Raw genomic sequence first — 14,837 nt, forward strand, 5'->3', positions numbered from 1 at the left:
ACTGAGCCAGCAGTCAGAGGAGAATTACTGTGAAAGCAGGCAGGTTCACAAGACTTCAGGTTCTCCATAGCTATGGTTATACCAGAAACATATAGCAGTATGACTGTGCTAGCAGGGAAAAGCCCATTAGAAGAAAACAGATCGTGAGGCAGCACGCAGGTTGGGAGAAGTGTACTCAGGCTGAAAATTCTGTTACTATGTTTTGGCATCCTGACTGAGTTTGTAAGCATAGAGACTAAGTAGTAACTGAGCTATGGAAATCATATTTCCATTGTTTTGATATATTTAGCTCAAATCAAATCACATAAAAATAAAAATCCCTGCAGAGGTTTCTTTAAGAAATCAGTACAAATATAACTGTATATTTATATAAACATATTTATTTATTTATATGTTACATATTTATATATATACATGTAATATATATATTTATATGTTATAAATACAACTGTATATGGGGGAGGCATAATATTATGGGGGGAAAAGGGAGACGGGGACAAAAAAAAAAACCAACCAAAACCCCCAAAACATACCTGCCATATTCGTGAAAGGCCATGTTCCAATTTCTTTTTTACATAGCTGCGGTCAAAACTGTTCTCTTCCGTTCCAACCACATTGCCACCATCTGAAACTGAAGGTAAAAGGTATCGTAGATATTTCCAAAAGCCTTGAAATGTATCCTACTTTTCTACCCCTAATGAAACTTCTGCCTTAACTATTCTCATCTCATCCATTATGTAAAAATCCAGGAGAGCTGCAATGCCTTACACTTTTAAAGGGAATAAATAAAGCCAATATAAATAGTACATGCAAATGCAGACCAGAAGAGCTTCTGACTGCTTTTATGTAAATGAGATACCCCATTTAATAAAAATAAAATAAAAAAAAGAGCAACAGATAATGGTATTTCAAACACAAAAGATGAAGTTGAATGCTGAAGTGAGCACTGCTCATCCTCTACAAGATTCTCTAAGATATTCTTCTACCTTTGTAGGCAAAAATCATGAACTTGAAAAGTTCAGAGGGAAGATTTTTAACTTTCTGCCCCAGTAAATTCTGTCAGCAACAGGAAGAATACTGAAGCCCTTCCCATGAGCTATGCAAACAACATAGTATGTGCTTTTCTTTTTTTCTCCTCTCATACTAATCTGTGCTTATGCACAAAATAATGTCAATCATATAATTAGGTGTTTTTCACTCCTCCCAATTATTTAAGTCCAAAACCTTCATTCCCACAGTGGTGAACCACTTTCCAAGAAAGCACTGTAATGCACAGTAAATTTCTGTATGCGGCCCTTTCCCTCCCCACGGAGGAAATATTTTTTTTATTTTCATTTTAAAAAAAGAGAAGGTAACATTTCTACATGCAGTCTGTGAGCATACAGTTGTGGTTATGCTTGCAGTCTGTCATGGCCCGTTGTCACACAATTTGCTTCACAGCCAATGACTGACCACAGGCGAGCTCTGTCTTACCGAGACTATACATACAAACTTAACCCCATGATAAGAAAACTCTGCTGCTTTTGTCAAGAAGAAAAACTATGCATGTCCTTTAAAGCCCAAACCATCGAGTGATTTCACATGGAAGATAAAGATTCACATCAAATATTACACCAGAATATTACAAATCATACAGTCCACCGTCCACCTTATCATTCAAGTGGTTGCTGAAGAATCAAGAATGCCTTTAGAATCCCAGCATTGCCATGCAGCTCAGACCTGTCTTTCCATCCCTTCTGAAACCTTCAGCTAGTTTTCAGTACTTCAGAGGACTACTCACTCCCTCGTTCCTAGCCCATCTGGTCTCATCTCACTACCACACATAGGCTCCCAAGTCAAACCCATCTCTTTCCCTTACTCCTGATGCCAAAATTTCCTTTCAAAACCTTCCCTGAGGCCCAGGCTATCATTTTGCACACATGTGAGGAAGTCTCCCCACAGCTGCCTGCAAGTCACAGGAACAGGCAGTACAAAGCCCAGATACTCCAAGAACACAGAGAGGGACTTAGAGGAAACTAAATAAACAAATAAATTAAAGCAGTTGCTAACAATATCATGAGAAAAAACAGTCCCTATCTATAATTTGGGCCTACCTGGAGAGAAAAAGGGCATGTCTAATATTCTTGGTTTAGGTTGTTGTTTAACCTGTTGGCTTCATGACCGGGTAGGTGCATCAGTGCTACAATGCACACAGGAAAGTAAAAGAAAGAGTAATCCCCAGTGACTAGCAGTAGCATCTTGGTCAGCCCTAACTTGTGGATCACATTATTGGGGCGGGGGGAAGGGGGTATCTTCCTAGCATTAACAAGGAACTCAGAAGCAACACAAGGCCATGGACCAAACTGCCTCAGAGGGATTACACGTAGCTTCTACCCGGGGAGACAGCACAAAGGCTATGAAACGCATTCTGCTGTGTTATTCTGTGTGATGCTGACAGATGGCTCAGGTGCATCTCCAGAAGCTTTTCATTCATGAGCCGATCTCATCAATGCAGGGACAGGATTTTACATGGTCACTCAAAACTAGCAAGGGCAAAATTGTCACCAGCAAACTGAATCCGTTACAGCAGTGCTCCTTAGATGGTAATGTGGTACGAGGAACACTGTGAGAGCTAACCCAGACTGACTCTACAGTTCTTAATGATTAAGCTTCGTATTTTTTTCCAGAAAGCCTCCTGGCTTTCCTCAGAGACAGCAGCAATTTTTCATGTTTAAATCCTAACCGGCAACTAAGTACCAGGCAGCCGCTCACTTATTCTTTCCCCCCTTTACCTCCAACCCCCATTCCCGGTAGAGAAATGCCAAAAGGTGTAATTATGAATAGTTCCCTCTAGATGGCTCCCGAAGTACAGAGGTCACGACAACGCTGAGCACACATATCAAACCAGTTTCGCGAACAGCGGGTTCTACCGTATCATAAACCAGTGCCATAAAGAACAACCAAATTATAACCTTGTGTCTCTCCTCACTGGCAGAGCACGAGAAACTGAAAAGTCCTTGATCAGGGTAAGCATTACTTAGCAACAACTAAACCATCGGTGTGTTATCAGCATTGTTCTCTGACTAAAGCTAATACAGCACTGCACCAGCTACTGGGAAGAAAACAACTTCTAATTTTGCTATCTACTAAGGAAAAGTCCAGAACCATAAAGAAGTCCATTTGACAGGGCCAAAAATTTTTTTGTTAACAACACAAGTGCATTGTCAAAAGTGATCTATCATGGAATATTAAACAAAATATAAACAGAAATAAGAATTCAACTAGGGAAACACTAAGCAGATTTGTATCCTCTCTCTGACTGTACAAGTAAACAAAACCAGCTATCTTAGCAATTGCACGCTCTTTAGCAGTTTCTCCCACCTCCTCTCTTCTGTACTTTTGCAGAGTGAAGCCAAGCCTAAACAAGTCTCTTAAGCCTTTGAACTATTCTCAAGATAAAGACCATAGCCCTTGTCTTCCTGAACTGCTATTTATGAAGGAATGGTTGGAGAGGGTCATATGGATGCTAGTGCTCAATAAAAATCCATGCAGTATTGTCTCTGGCAATCTCCTGGTGCTCCTTGTTTATGGCCAGTCACACTAAGAGGTCTTGTTTCCAGTGTTTGAATGAACTGCACTTACATCACACCAGTGCAAACGTAAGAATTTAGGATAATTTCCTTGAGAATCAGGCTGAAGAATTTGGATTAGGTAGCAAAGTAGATAAATACTCATAATTTCACATAAAAATAAGAAGTTATTCTTCTGGATGGCTGATTTAAATACAGTAATGTTTCAGGTTTCTTAGTATTCTTCCAAAAGTCATAAAGGCAGCCTTCAGCTACACAAAAGGTTTTTGTTTAATCCTTGCTAGGCAAAGATTAAAAAAAAAAAAAAAAAAGAAAAAAAAAAGAAAAAAGAAATCAGTGAAACCACTGTCCTCTACCTCTATCTTCTTCATTCTTTGAACATCAAGCAGGTCTTCAGGGAATTTATGCAGTATTATGACTGGAATGTTTTGAAACTTAAAAGTGTTGAAATGAAATCTACATCTTGCATCGTTTTCTTCTTGCTTTTTATTGAATCTGTTACAGCTATTGCAGTTGTTACAAACTTCTACCACTACATTTACACTTGTGAAATCAGAAACTTAAAAACTATAGTGATCATTTTACTGCTGAGTTTCAGCTCTTCTGTTAAGTTAGTGTCTGAGGAGTGCATGTGAATTACATTAACATCACAGTAAATTTTATGGTATGTGAAAATCCAGGTGAACCAGACAGGGCCTCACACAAACCAATGCAACTTTTAAGTTCACTTTGCTTTAAGCAGGGAAGACAAAATGACCTGCACAGGTCCTTGAAAACTCTTTTTTTAATGTGATTCTACACTACAAACAGAAACAATGAAACAGTGCTTTGACCATGACCGACAGAGATGGAAAATGTTACAGTAAACCATTTCTTTTCACAGATGAAAACGCATACCACAGTAATTTGCTGTTTTACATACGAACACCAAAATCACACTAAGTAGCAGCTCATTATATGTGACACAGAATTAATTCATGCTATGGAGTTGATACTTTTAGTTGACTAATTCTATCTTCAGTGTGACTAAATAAGTCCTACATATGAACACTTACTTATATCTTCCCAGTGATATATTACAGCAATTAGTTAAGTGTTATTATTGATGATTCATAAAATGATCAATTCATTTCACTGTGATTTACTGCTACACTGTTATAACATTTCAGCAAACTAATCTTATCAGTATTTCCTATTTCATGAAAGGTACTGAAATCTGTCTCATGCTTTAAAAATTGCTAGGATTACATTTATATCTAATTATCTGTCTCTATTTAGTTTATTCCAAATAAGGTTTTTTTTTTTATTTAACTTAAATGACAGCAATCCCCAAACACCAGTCCACACTATATCTGAAAAAACAACTGCAAATTCTGAACTCAATTCTAGGGGAAAAAAAAAACAACAAACCAGAACACAAATAAGCAGAATATTTAACAATATAAATCAGGCACACCCCTTTCCTCAGAAATGGAGAGGAACAATTATGTAAAGTACATTTTTACATCTGTAACAGGCATTAATAATCACAAATACACAACACACGATCTAGATGAAGTGCAACCTCCTTTTCTTAATCCACGCAGGACTTCTTTTGGATAAGCTTCACTACTAAAATAGAAAGAGCTATCTAACTCACATCTAAGCCCATCTTCTCACTTCTACAGCTGGGTTTGTGCCCTAAGGTCAAGAGTCCCTTGCCCCATTTAAGGTACTAAGGTGCTAACATTAACTGGCACAATGAGAGAAAAATACTGGGGTTTAATTGAGGGAACAATTTTAGCATAATCTTCTGAACTGCGCCCATGGCTCCTTCTGAGATACCTGCCTTTCTACAGGAATTTTGCTCTTTGGCTTTAAAAAGCTATTAAATTGATAAATATAAAATGAGACTTCCATGTATAGGTTTAATAATTATTACAGCATAAGCAATGACTTTTAGAAAAAACAGATATCTGGCAGATATTTATAGCCCCTCCGAAATTAAATTATACTTGTGAAATTCCCTTTTGTGTGCTTTATCATTGCTGAGGCATTTGAAAAACTGATTCAGTAGCTCAAATATATTCTAGGTGCGTATTACAGCTAAGCCAGATTTCCAGAAACTTAGAAAACGAGTGACAGAAGATTTTAGTCATAAACATACCAAAACACGGTGGCATGCATTTAAATATCAATGCATTTAAAACTACTCATGTGTCTGAACATACCACTTTATTAGGCTTAGTGGTTCCTTTAAATGACTTTGCAGTGCAAATAATTTTCTTTCTTCAGGATATCACAAGTAACCAGACCAAAGGGACCTATTTTTAAAATTACATCTGGAGCTGAGCAAGTAGTCTACTGTGATAATGCTTGCATGCAATAAACTCTTTATGATACCTGCTTTATTTTACACATACAAAGATCACAACATTATGAAGAGAACTAAATGCAATTATCTGAGATTATTTTAGATTTAAAAATAAATATTACTGTGAATGACCAATCCACTCAAAACCCCAGAATCTTCCTTCATATGGTGCATCTTAAAATCAAATATTTCCACTCTGAATTTTAATTCTGATATACTTATAAAAAGTTTCATCTCAAATAACAGTTTCAACAAATCCACTTTTTCTTTCCTTTTTTTAAGATTCCACACAATATGGGAAGGACACTGAAGAAAATACTTTCATTGATTTTTCAAATTTAAAGTAGGAAAACAATGTTAATGAGCATAAATTACATTCTTTTTAAGACTGAAGCTCTGTCATAAATCTGATTGTGAAAGAAATGTTGGATTTCAACATATTGTAGGAAGCACAGTGTTCCACTTTCTATTCTTTACTTCTATTTCCAATTGTTTTCCCTTTTTTCTTATCTTTTCCCCTTTCTTCTTATTATCTAACATAAAGGGTACAAGTTCTATGCAAATCAGGCAAGCATGAATAACTTCAGCAGCAATCCCATAGCCTTCATCCTTTGGCAAAAACCTCCTTTTCATTAAGAAAGCAGCAAACCTATCTGATTCCAATAAATGGGAGTTTTGCATAAATCTTAATACCATAAATTTCACACTCTGCTCTCTGCCAGCCACAAGCATCTTGGGTTAGTGGGGACAGCAGACAACAGGTGAAGGTTTTGTGCTCCTGTCCTACAAACATCAACTAGAAAAACAATAATAAACAAATCAAAATTATACTCCAAAATGAAATATTTGCCTTTTCCTGTAAGTGTATGAAGGAAATTGTGACAGCAACTTATAATGGATACACTAAAAATCCTGTGATTCCTAAAAGTCACAACAATGGATTTGTAACAGATTCATTTCCTGGTTTTTTTCAGTTACCTTTCCTAGTAGAAAATCCACTATCCTAATCTACCAGCTTAATATGCAGTGAAAATTTCAACATTGATCAAAAAATCTCAAATTTCACTTTGGTTCTATATTAAAGGGAAAAAAATCTCAGATTTTGTAGTCATCTACCACACCTGACTTCCACTCAACAATAAGCAGTGTTTAAAATAAAACTGTTTATATCCTCAATAATGCCACATACATGTGTTCATAAAAAAATTAACCTCACACTGAAGACTACAAAAATCCAGCAAGTATTTAAGTCCTTACTGCACATTATAGGCAATAATGTGGAAGGCACTGAGTCAAGACCACAAAGGTACTGACACACAAATTAACAACTCTAGACAAGAAAAGTTATTTCAATTATTGTAAGTTTCACCTCCAGAAGAGTTTCTTACCAGATGACACAGCTGCTACCTCATCTTGGTCATGACTCTCATGCCACTGCATCGTTCGGTAGTAACTGAGCATGACTTCCCAGAGGGCTTTACAGAGATCAGCAAGACATGGAATGTAGCTATCTGACGTAATATGCTACAGAAAAACAAAATAATGTTGTGAAACTTAACAACTGTATTCTTGTTTTGCAAAATAAGAAAAAAAAAAAAACAAAAAACATAACAAAAACTTCCATATTCATACAGCTGAGGTGCCTGACATACCCATTTCCTTTTCAACAGTATTTGAGAGCTGATGGATGCTTGATTTTAGTCAACTGATCAAATGCTGTCTAGAAGTGCAAAGTTTATTTGTTAGCAACTTTTTTTTCTCTCTTTTTTCTTTTTCAATAGGCCTACATGGTAACCACATCTTAAATTTATGGAACAGCAAGGCAGACACAGAAGTAACACCACACTGTCTAATGGTGAGCACCTCTTACTATCAAAGAGGAATGCAGCCACCCCTGTGACATTCAGACACTGCATCAGTTCCATGGTATATATACTTGTATTTCAGTAGTACATAGCAGCCATCCTGCCTGATGCCTTATTGGATTGAATGCTGTATAAATAACTCAGTTTTAAAATAAACAAACAAACTTAGATGGCAGGCTGTCCTACCTCCCCAATCCACCCTGCTCCAAAGAGCCAAATGTAATTTAAGATATTCATTAGATATCAGAGAGATAGATATGCAGTAGAAATATCTGTGATAAGCGTGTCAGGTAAAGGGATGAATTTGAGAAAGGGTTTTGCTGGATGAAGAAAAGACCCTAAAATACATTGCTTATCTGAATGGCAATGGTAAGTCACCCTCATCTCACCTGCTGTGAAGAATCACAGCCTCACAGTTCACAAACAAGGGCAAAGTCCAGCTGCGCAAATGTGATTTCAATTACATTATTATTTAAAGGTTCTTAGAGAAGTCTGGAACATCAAACTAAGACTAGCAGACAACAGTTCATAATTTCCCACTGCTGCTTCAGCACCCACATTTGACTCCTGCAAGGCTAGTTAGCTTCTACCATGTGATACTACTTGCTAATCCAAAAATGAATATCCAAAATGATACGAAAGCTTTGGCATTAAAGTTACAACAAAACCCTTTAAAAACAGTAACAGCTTCTGCAACAGTGATGTCCACATAGCCACCAAAATTATCAACCATAGATTCTCTGGAGAGCAAACCCTAATCAAAGCAATCAATTCTCTCTGAACTGCATCCTCATCCAATGATGTTACCTGTGGTGTTCTAAACACTGAATGTCCTTCCTGAGCAACAAACTGCAATAAAACTTTATAAGCTTAACTAGTACATTTGTTGGAGAATAACATTAGACTGGACAGATTTCTTTGCAAATGCACATGCATCACTTACATCCCTCCTATTTTTCAGCTTTCAGGTTAAAAAGAATTATAAACTGCATGCCTTTATTTTCTATTTATTCATGTTCTCTGGCTTCCTAAGCTTAAATAATGATCCTGTCACTAGCATATACCATCCAAGCCATATTCTCCTACACTTTGCTTATAATTAAGAACTCAAAAAGCCCATTCTTCAGCATTAATAGATGTCACTAGCAAAAGTATCTGGGGGCTGCATATTAATATGTCTTTTCAGTTTGCTTGCCCTTTTTTTTTTAATGAATCATTACTATGGTTCTGTTCCCTATCAAATCAGAACTGTCTTAGGAATATAAATCAGACACCCTGGACAAATTAACAAAACCAGAGAAAAGGTCAAGTTGTTGGTACAAAAAAGTAACAATTGAGAACACTACTTTTTCCTAACACACCCTCTAATTAGAGAGTTGATATACATTAGAGACTGCATTTTTGAGACATTTTAATCTCAGGTACAACAGATCTTTGCTGACAATGGAACAGAATAGGGTAATAAGTTTAGCATTTAAACAGTAAGTTGTCCTGCCATTTCAACTGCAGTTTCAACAATTTTCTCTGCCAACTCATCAGGCAATGTTACTCTAACTGTGTTTCAGGGGCTTAGCAGGTATAAAATCAAACTTTGGTTGTGCAGATCACTATACTTGAAGAGACATACTGGCTTCCAGGTAGCCAGGATGAAAGGATTGCTTGGTATTTACGAAGTTATTTCTATTTAGACTAAGGAAATAACTAAATTTCTCTGAACATATATTAGAAGAAAGAAAATCAAAACTTGAAGATGAAGCAGCTGAACTCTCCCCTGCTCTAGAGTATTCAAAAGGTGAAAGGATGCAAGAGTTACAGCATGGCATGTTGCTAGGAAAAGAAATCCTTAAGAAGGAAACAGTGACTTATAGAGTGCACAGGCACATAACCTACGTAAATACCTGAGAATTACTGAAAACATTATTCTTAAAAAAACACCAAAACACAGATACGCAAAAGAAACCCCACCACATTATTACAAAATGCAGTACCTAATTTCCAGAAAAGAAACAAAATAAACCAAAGAAAAACTCACTATATTCCCCCAGAAAAATAGAAAAGAGCTGAATGATTTCATTTAGAAAGACTTTTAAAAACACACAACAGGAGATCTGCCCCAAAAGGAACACTAATTTTATATTACTTCCATTGTTTAATTAGAGTGAGTACTCCATAACCACTTATACATTAAGAGCATCCTGTCTTAACAGTTTAGACAGATTGAAGAGGGTTCTCACTGGAACTAGACAGAAAGAAGGCTCGTATTTTAGTCTTAAACAAATTAATCCCTGACAACTGAATGCAGAAGCTTAAAATCTTTTGGTATTTTGTCTATGGAAAGTTAGAAATGGAATTGCTGTGATAGTCCTGCCTATTCAGCACTCTGATTCCACAAACATACTGCAACAGGTCACAACTAACACTGAACAGCATGGTCAGCAACAGAGACCAAAAACTCACATCTGCAGCCTGTCCCTAAACACCCAATTGTTACCATGAGAGTAGTGAAATATTAAAAAGAAAAAAATTGGTATATTTCAAGGAAGTTACAGCAGCATTCATAGTATGTGGTAGTCCCAAAGTCTGAGTGTTCATCTTTTTATACAGACTGCCAGACTCTAGCTATTGCAGGCTCACGTAACTACCGAATCATCTCACGAGGGTTCTGGCAAAGGAAAACCAAATGGAAATAATGAGGTAATTTGTAACCATGGAATTAAAGCCACTCTCCTTCTGTGTATTACAAAATGCTATTTCCGGTGACCTGATAGGTCCTTCTGCACTGTAAAGGGTAAGGCTCAACAGCAGCAAACAATCCATATTTTTGAAGATGTCAGGAGGAGCTCAATACTACTGTTTGTAAGTGTCAATAAATGGACTTAGTATCATAAATATTAGCAAAGAAGATAAATAAACTGGAAGGCATAGAGAAATATAAAGAAAAAAATCAGAAAAGTGCATTAGAAACTAAGAAATGAAAGCAAAACCATGCTCTGAAGACTTAATGCAGAAACATGAAAGGGCTGCGGTCAGAGAACAGAGATCAGGGTTTGCTGGCTTTCTTCAATGAGAATGCATTCCAGTGAAGTGCAAACACCACCTATCTGGAACCTTACTACTCATTCTGTTCATTATTACTTATGTCAATTACTCTCAATAAATTACTTTTCATAATCCACTTTTGCCCATCAAAAGAGCAACTCTTTAAAATGAAATGGTTTTCAATGCAGATGTGTTGTTTACTAGTTGAAGCTGCACAATCCCAGGAGACTTGAGAAGTGAACGAGCAGAAAAAGGAGCAAAATATAAACTTTAATCTCTTTGTGACTGTAATTTGATTTAATAAATTGCAAATGATGAGGTGGGTCCTTGAGTTGATGAAGTGTGGTGAGGGCTTAGCCTGTGACTTGAAAGAAACATTTTAAAGACCATTTAAGATAGAAATATAATTTTAAATTTTAAATCAATGTTAGAGCCACCTAAAATACCTTACACTCTCCCTGCCCACCACCAAAGTTTAAGAAAATTTCTCAGGTTGTAACAGTAAAATCACAAGTAAAAGAATTGAAGAGTGAACTGAATGCACTACTCAAAATAGAGTAACTCATTCTAACATCATCTTTAAAAAAAAACCCAACAAAACAGACATGCAAGAAATGGCATCTAAAATTTATACTAGAGGAAAACATATGGTTATTCTATGATCTGCCTATCACCAGGCTTTTGCATCTCAATATTACATCTGTCCCTTATCTTGACACCAAAAGTACAGTGAATCTGACACAAAATAAGGAGTAATTGGAAGACTTCAACTCAGCTGGTATCTTTACAAGAATCCTCACTGAAATGCAGTATTATAAAAATTGAGAATTCTGCCAAAACGCACTGGAATAAAGTTAAAAGCTAACAGTGATTCTGTTAAGTAGCATATTACAATAAAGACATGGTGGTTGTGAAATGTTATTCTCTTGTTTGGATCCAAAAATTTACTACCTTACACTTACTTAGATGGCATGTACACCAACTCCAAAGAGCTAAGATCTAATGCAGTTCAAAATCAGCAGTAAGTTGTGAATACCCAATCGCTCAATTAGCCTATGAGTTGTATTAAGAAACTATAGTAGCTGCAGAGTTACTTTAATAACTGAGTCCCTGCTTACATAAAGTACACTTACAACAGATTAAAAATTATAGATATATTCAAGAAATACATACTGTACAAAGGTCTTTATACTGTAATTTCTGGAACTTGGTGTCTGTGTTTCCTGCGCACAGCTCCACATATCCAAGAACTACTTGAAACACAGTGTTGTGAATGGCTTGCGTGAAGTGCATGTGTAACTGGTCCATTGCTGTCTGAAAAAAAACCCAAGGAATAACAAAATTAAATACTAAAATTCAATTTGTCATATGCCGTCATCTTTTAATGCAAGTCTTTTTCAGCACTGAACACAGGAGATTAGAAACATGACCTCCAATCCTTGTCTCAAAAATAACTAAGACTACATATTACAGTATGGTAACATAAAAGAGTTCAGATATTACCAGTAAAATTGTTTTCCCCTGTCATCCTCTCTCTGTAACTCACCATGTGTCTTACTCAGGCAGTAAGTACTAACCTGTGTTTTTCCAAGTAGCCTGTAAGCTTGCTGAACCTTTGTATAGTGACTGATATCAAAGTTCTTGCATATTTTGGAGAGTGCTACATCCAACTGTTCCTATATAAAATCAAGAGAAGAAAAAGATATCTATTAAACACTTAATAAAAACTGGCCAAGTAATACATTACTTAAACAACAGCAAGTGAGGAAAATATGTTTATTTACACAATCTGATAATTATGCTTGTAAAATACCCAAGACTGTACATTACTGGACTATTCTGAGGCGCTCAAATGTTACTTCTTGCAGCCTAAAGTACTTCTGTGAGCCAAACAGTTCTGCCATTTCCAAGAACAAGCACACTAAAAACTACACTACTTCTCTGAAGTGATGTTTATTTTGCAAAAGGCTAGCACCCCACTATGGGAGAGCTGGGATTTCTAACTTTGTCTATTCCACTCCTAAGAAAAACCCAGATCTGCAGAGAAAGAAGAAAATACTCCCCTGGTGTTTCAGCACAAGCGATTCAATTACAGACTTCTCAACCCTCTCACTGCCATCTGTTAAGTGGAATAAACACTACCTGACTTTAAAGTTCATTGTGAAATAAGTAATTTACGGAGTACTATACCAGCACAACGATCAGTACCAAAGGAGAAAAAAGAAAGTAAACGCACATACAGAATTACTAGTTCTGCCATCAGAGCTGTGTCTGAGCACACTGAACAGCTTTGCAATAAATGAAGTTCCTCTATTATGTGCGCTGAATGAAAAAACACTAAAATGGGATCATATACTTAATGAGTAATAAAGCTTCCAAGAATTTGACCATATAACTTAAGAGCACAATTATCACTTAGACACCATAATATATTCAGAGATACACAGCCTAATTCTAGTTATTTTTAATCAAAAATGCATGAAAAAGCAAACACAACAATATATGATAACATAGACAGCTAGCAGGTAGTTTTTTCTCCTTGCTAGTCACTAAAGCCATTTCAATTCTTACTGTTTAATGATCTTGCAGTGCAGCTTTGCTCACCAGAGGAAATGGTGGGTTTGCCTCTATGTACTTTTACTTACTCCACTGGAAAAATTTCACGAATTATTTCATAAGTCACAAAATATTTATGGATTTTAACTCTAGATATTGTGGGGACGAGCTGTTGCAGTTGGGTGAGGAGAGGGGAGTGCTACTGTGTTGTTTAAGTCGTTCAGTACTTTCTTTAAGCACAAAAAAGGACACGAGAATACAATCAAAACCTGTGGGGCTTTTTCCTAAGCAAAACAGTAAGAAGACAAGTAACCTAAAGCTAAAAAACTCCTTTAAAAGGTTACTCAGCAATCTGAATTTCAGTCACATTTTGATTTAAAAAAAAAAAATAATCCTTCTTTTGTTTAATGCAGAACAGCTGTACAAAGGGAGAAACAGGGCTATCAAAGTGCCCATGAGCAGAGCTCCTAAACTCAGAGCACATAAATCTTTTGAGCTATATTTTTTCAATGGCTCCTTCCACTATATCATTTTGCATTTTATTTGTAACAGAACATAAAAGCAAAGTCAAGTGTTAAAACCTAAATTACAAGGAAAGGGAAAGAAAAGAAAAAAAGGAATGGACTTAAGCTGAAGCCCCCAAATATTCAGAAGACTAATTATTAAAATATTAATTAGCAGAATATGAGTCTATATTTATTAGAGCATGTATTTAAAGAGAACACTCTATGAGCCCCAGGATGACTTACATTTCTCCCATATGCACAGATGTAAATTAGTCGAAAATAAGATATTTCTATAAATTAACAAGTAATAAAAATCTCGATTACGATCATTAAGGTAGCCGTGAATTGATTTTGCCAACCGACATGGAATATTTTACCCGATTTTAGTAGGAGCAGAATTTGCTCTAAAATTGTACATCTTCATAATCCAGCAAGCGTACCTTTGCTCCAGTACTTCAAATATTATGTGCCTATTTTATGTTACTGCTTTAACACTTACAGTGGGCACAATTACTGAGCTAGGCTCATAAGTTTGATAACACATTATACAGTATTTAGGTTGACTGAAGCACAAAAGTCTACATGAATAGCAATGACTATAGCATTCCAAAGACAGTATTTGAAAGAAATGTGCATGTTCTGTAGTTGCTAACAACATCATACTAGATGCCTCTAATACCTAGAGATTATATACTAACAGTTGCTGAACAACAATATATTTACTCTTACCTCTATTTGTTCCAAGGTGTCTTGCAGTTTTGAATTCAACTCACTAGTAATGAAAGAAAGAAAACGTTTAAAACTACTTATCTTACTAAAATTTCACACCAAGTTGTGTTTTTTTTTCAAAAAACACATCTGCCCACTACCAAGCCACAATACAGTAATTTATCATAAATCATTAACCTGTTGTTACTGTGTCAGGCTAGCATCACCCAGCTCTTGTTTT

The 14,837-nt window shown here is 36.1% G+C and overlaps 1 protein-coding gene across 2 annotated transcripts in view; it reads right to left on the bottom strand.

Moving 5' to 3' along the window:
* Positions 1-14,837, bottom strand: part of VPS50 (VPS50 subunit of EARP/GARPII complex) — an 86,075-nt gene that overhangs the window by 48,875 nt on the left and 22,363 nt on the right. For both annotated transcript variants that reach the window (XM_061350085.1, XM_061350086.1), the window contains exons 10-14: positions 14,618-14,660; positions 12,404-12,502; positions 12,000-12,140; positions 7,311-7,446; positions 534-631 (exon numbers count right to left, since the gene is read on the bottom strand). In XM_061350085.1, coding sequence (XP_061206069.1) covers positions 534-631; positions 7,311-7,446; positions 12,000-12,140; positions 12,404-12,502; positions 14,618-14,660 — 517 coding nt within the window. The remainder of the gene's footprint in view (positions 1-533; positions 632-7,310; positions 7,447-11,999; positions 12,141-12,403; positions 12,503-14,617; positions 14,661-14,837) is intronic.

The sequence above is a fragment of the Neopsephotus bourkii genome, unplaced genomic scaffold (assembly GCF_033783945.1).
Source record: "Neopsephotus bourkii isolate Nb327-2 ecotype Australia unplaced genomic scaffold, CSIRO-AGI_Nbou_v1 NB_479, whole genome shotgun sequence".
In the NCBI taxonomy this organism is placed as follows: Eukaryota; Metazoa; Chordata; class Aves; order Psittaciformes; family Psittacidae; genus Neopsephotus; species Neopsephotus bourkii.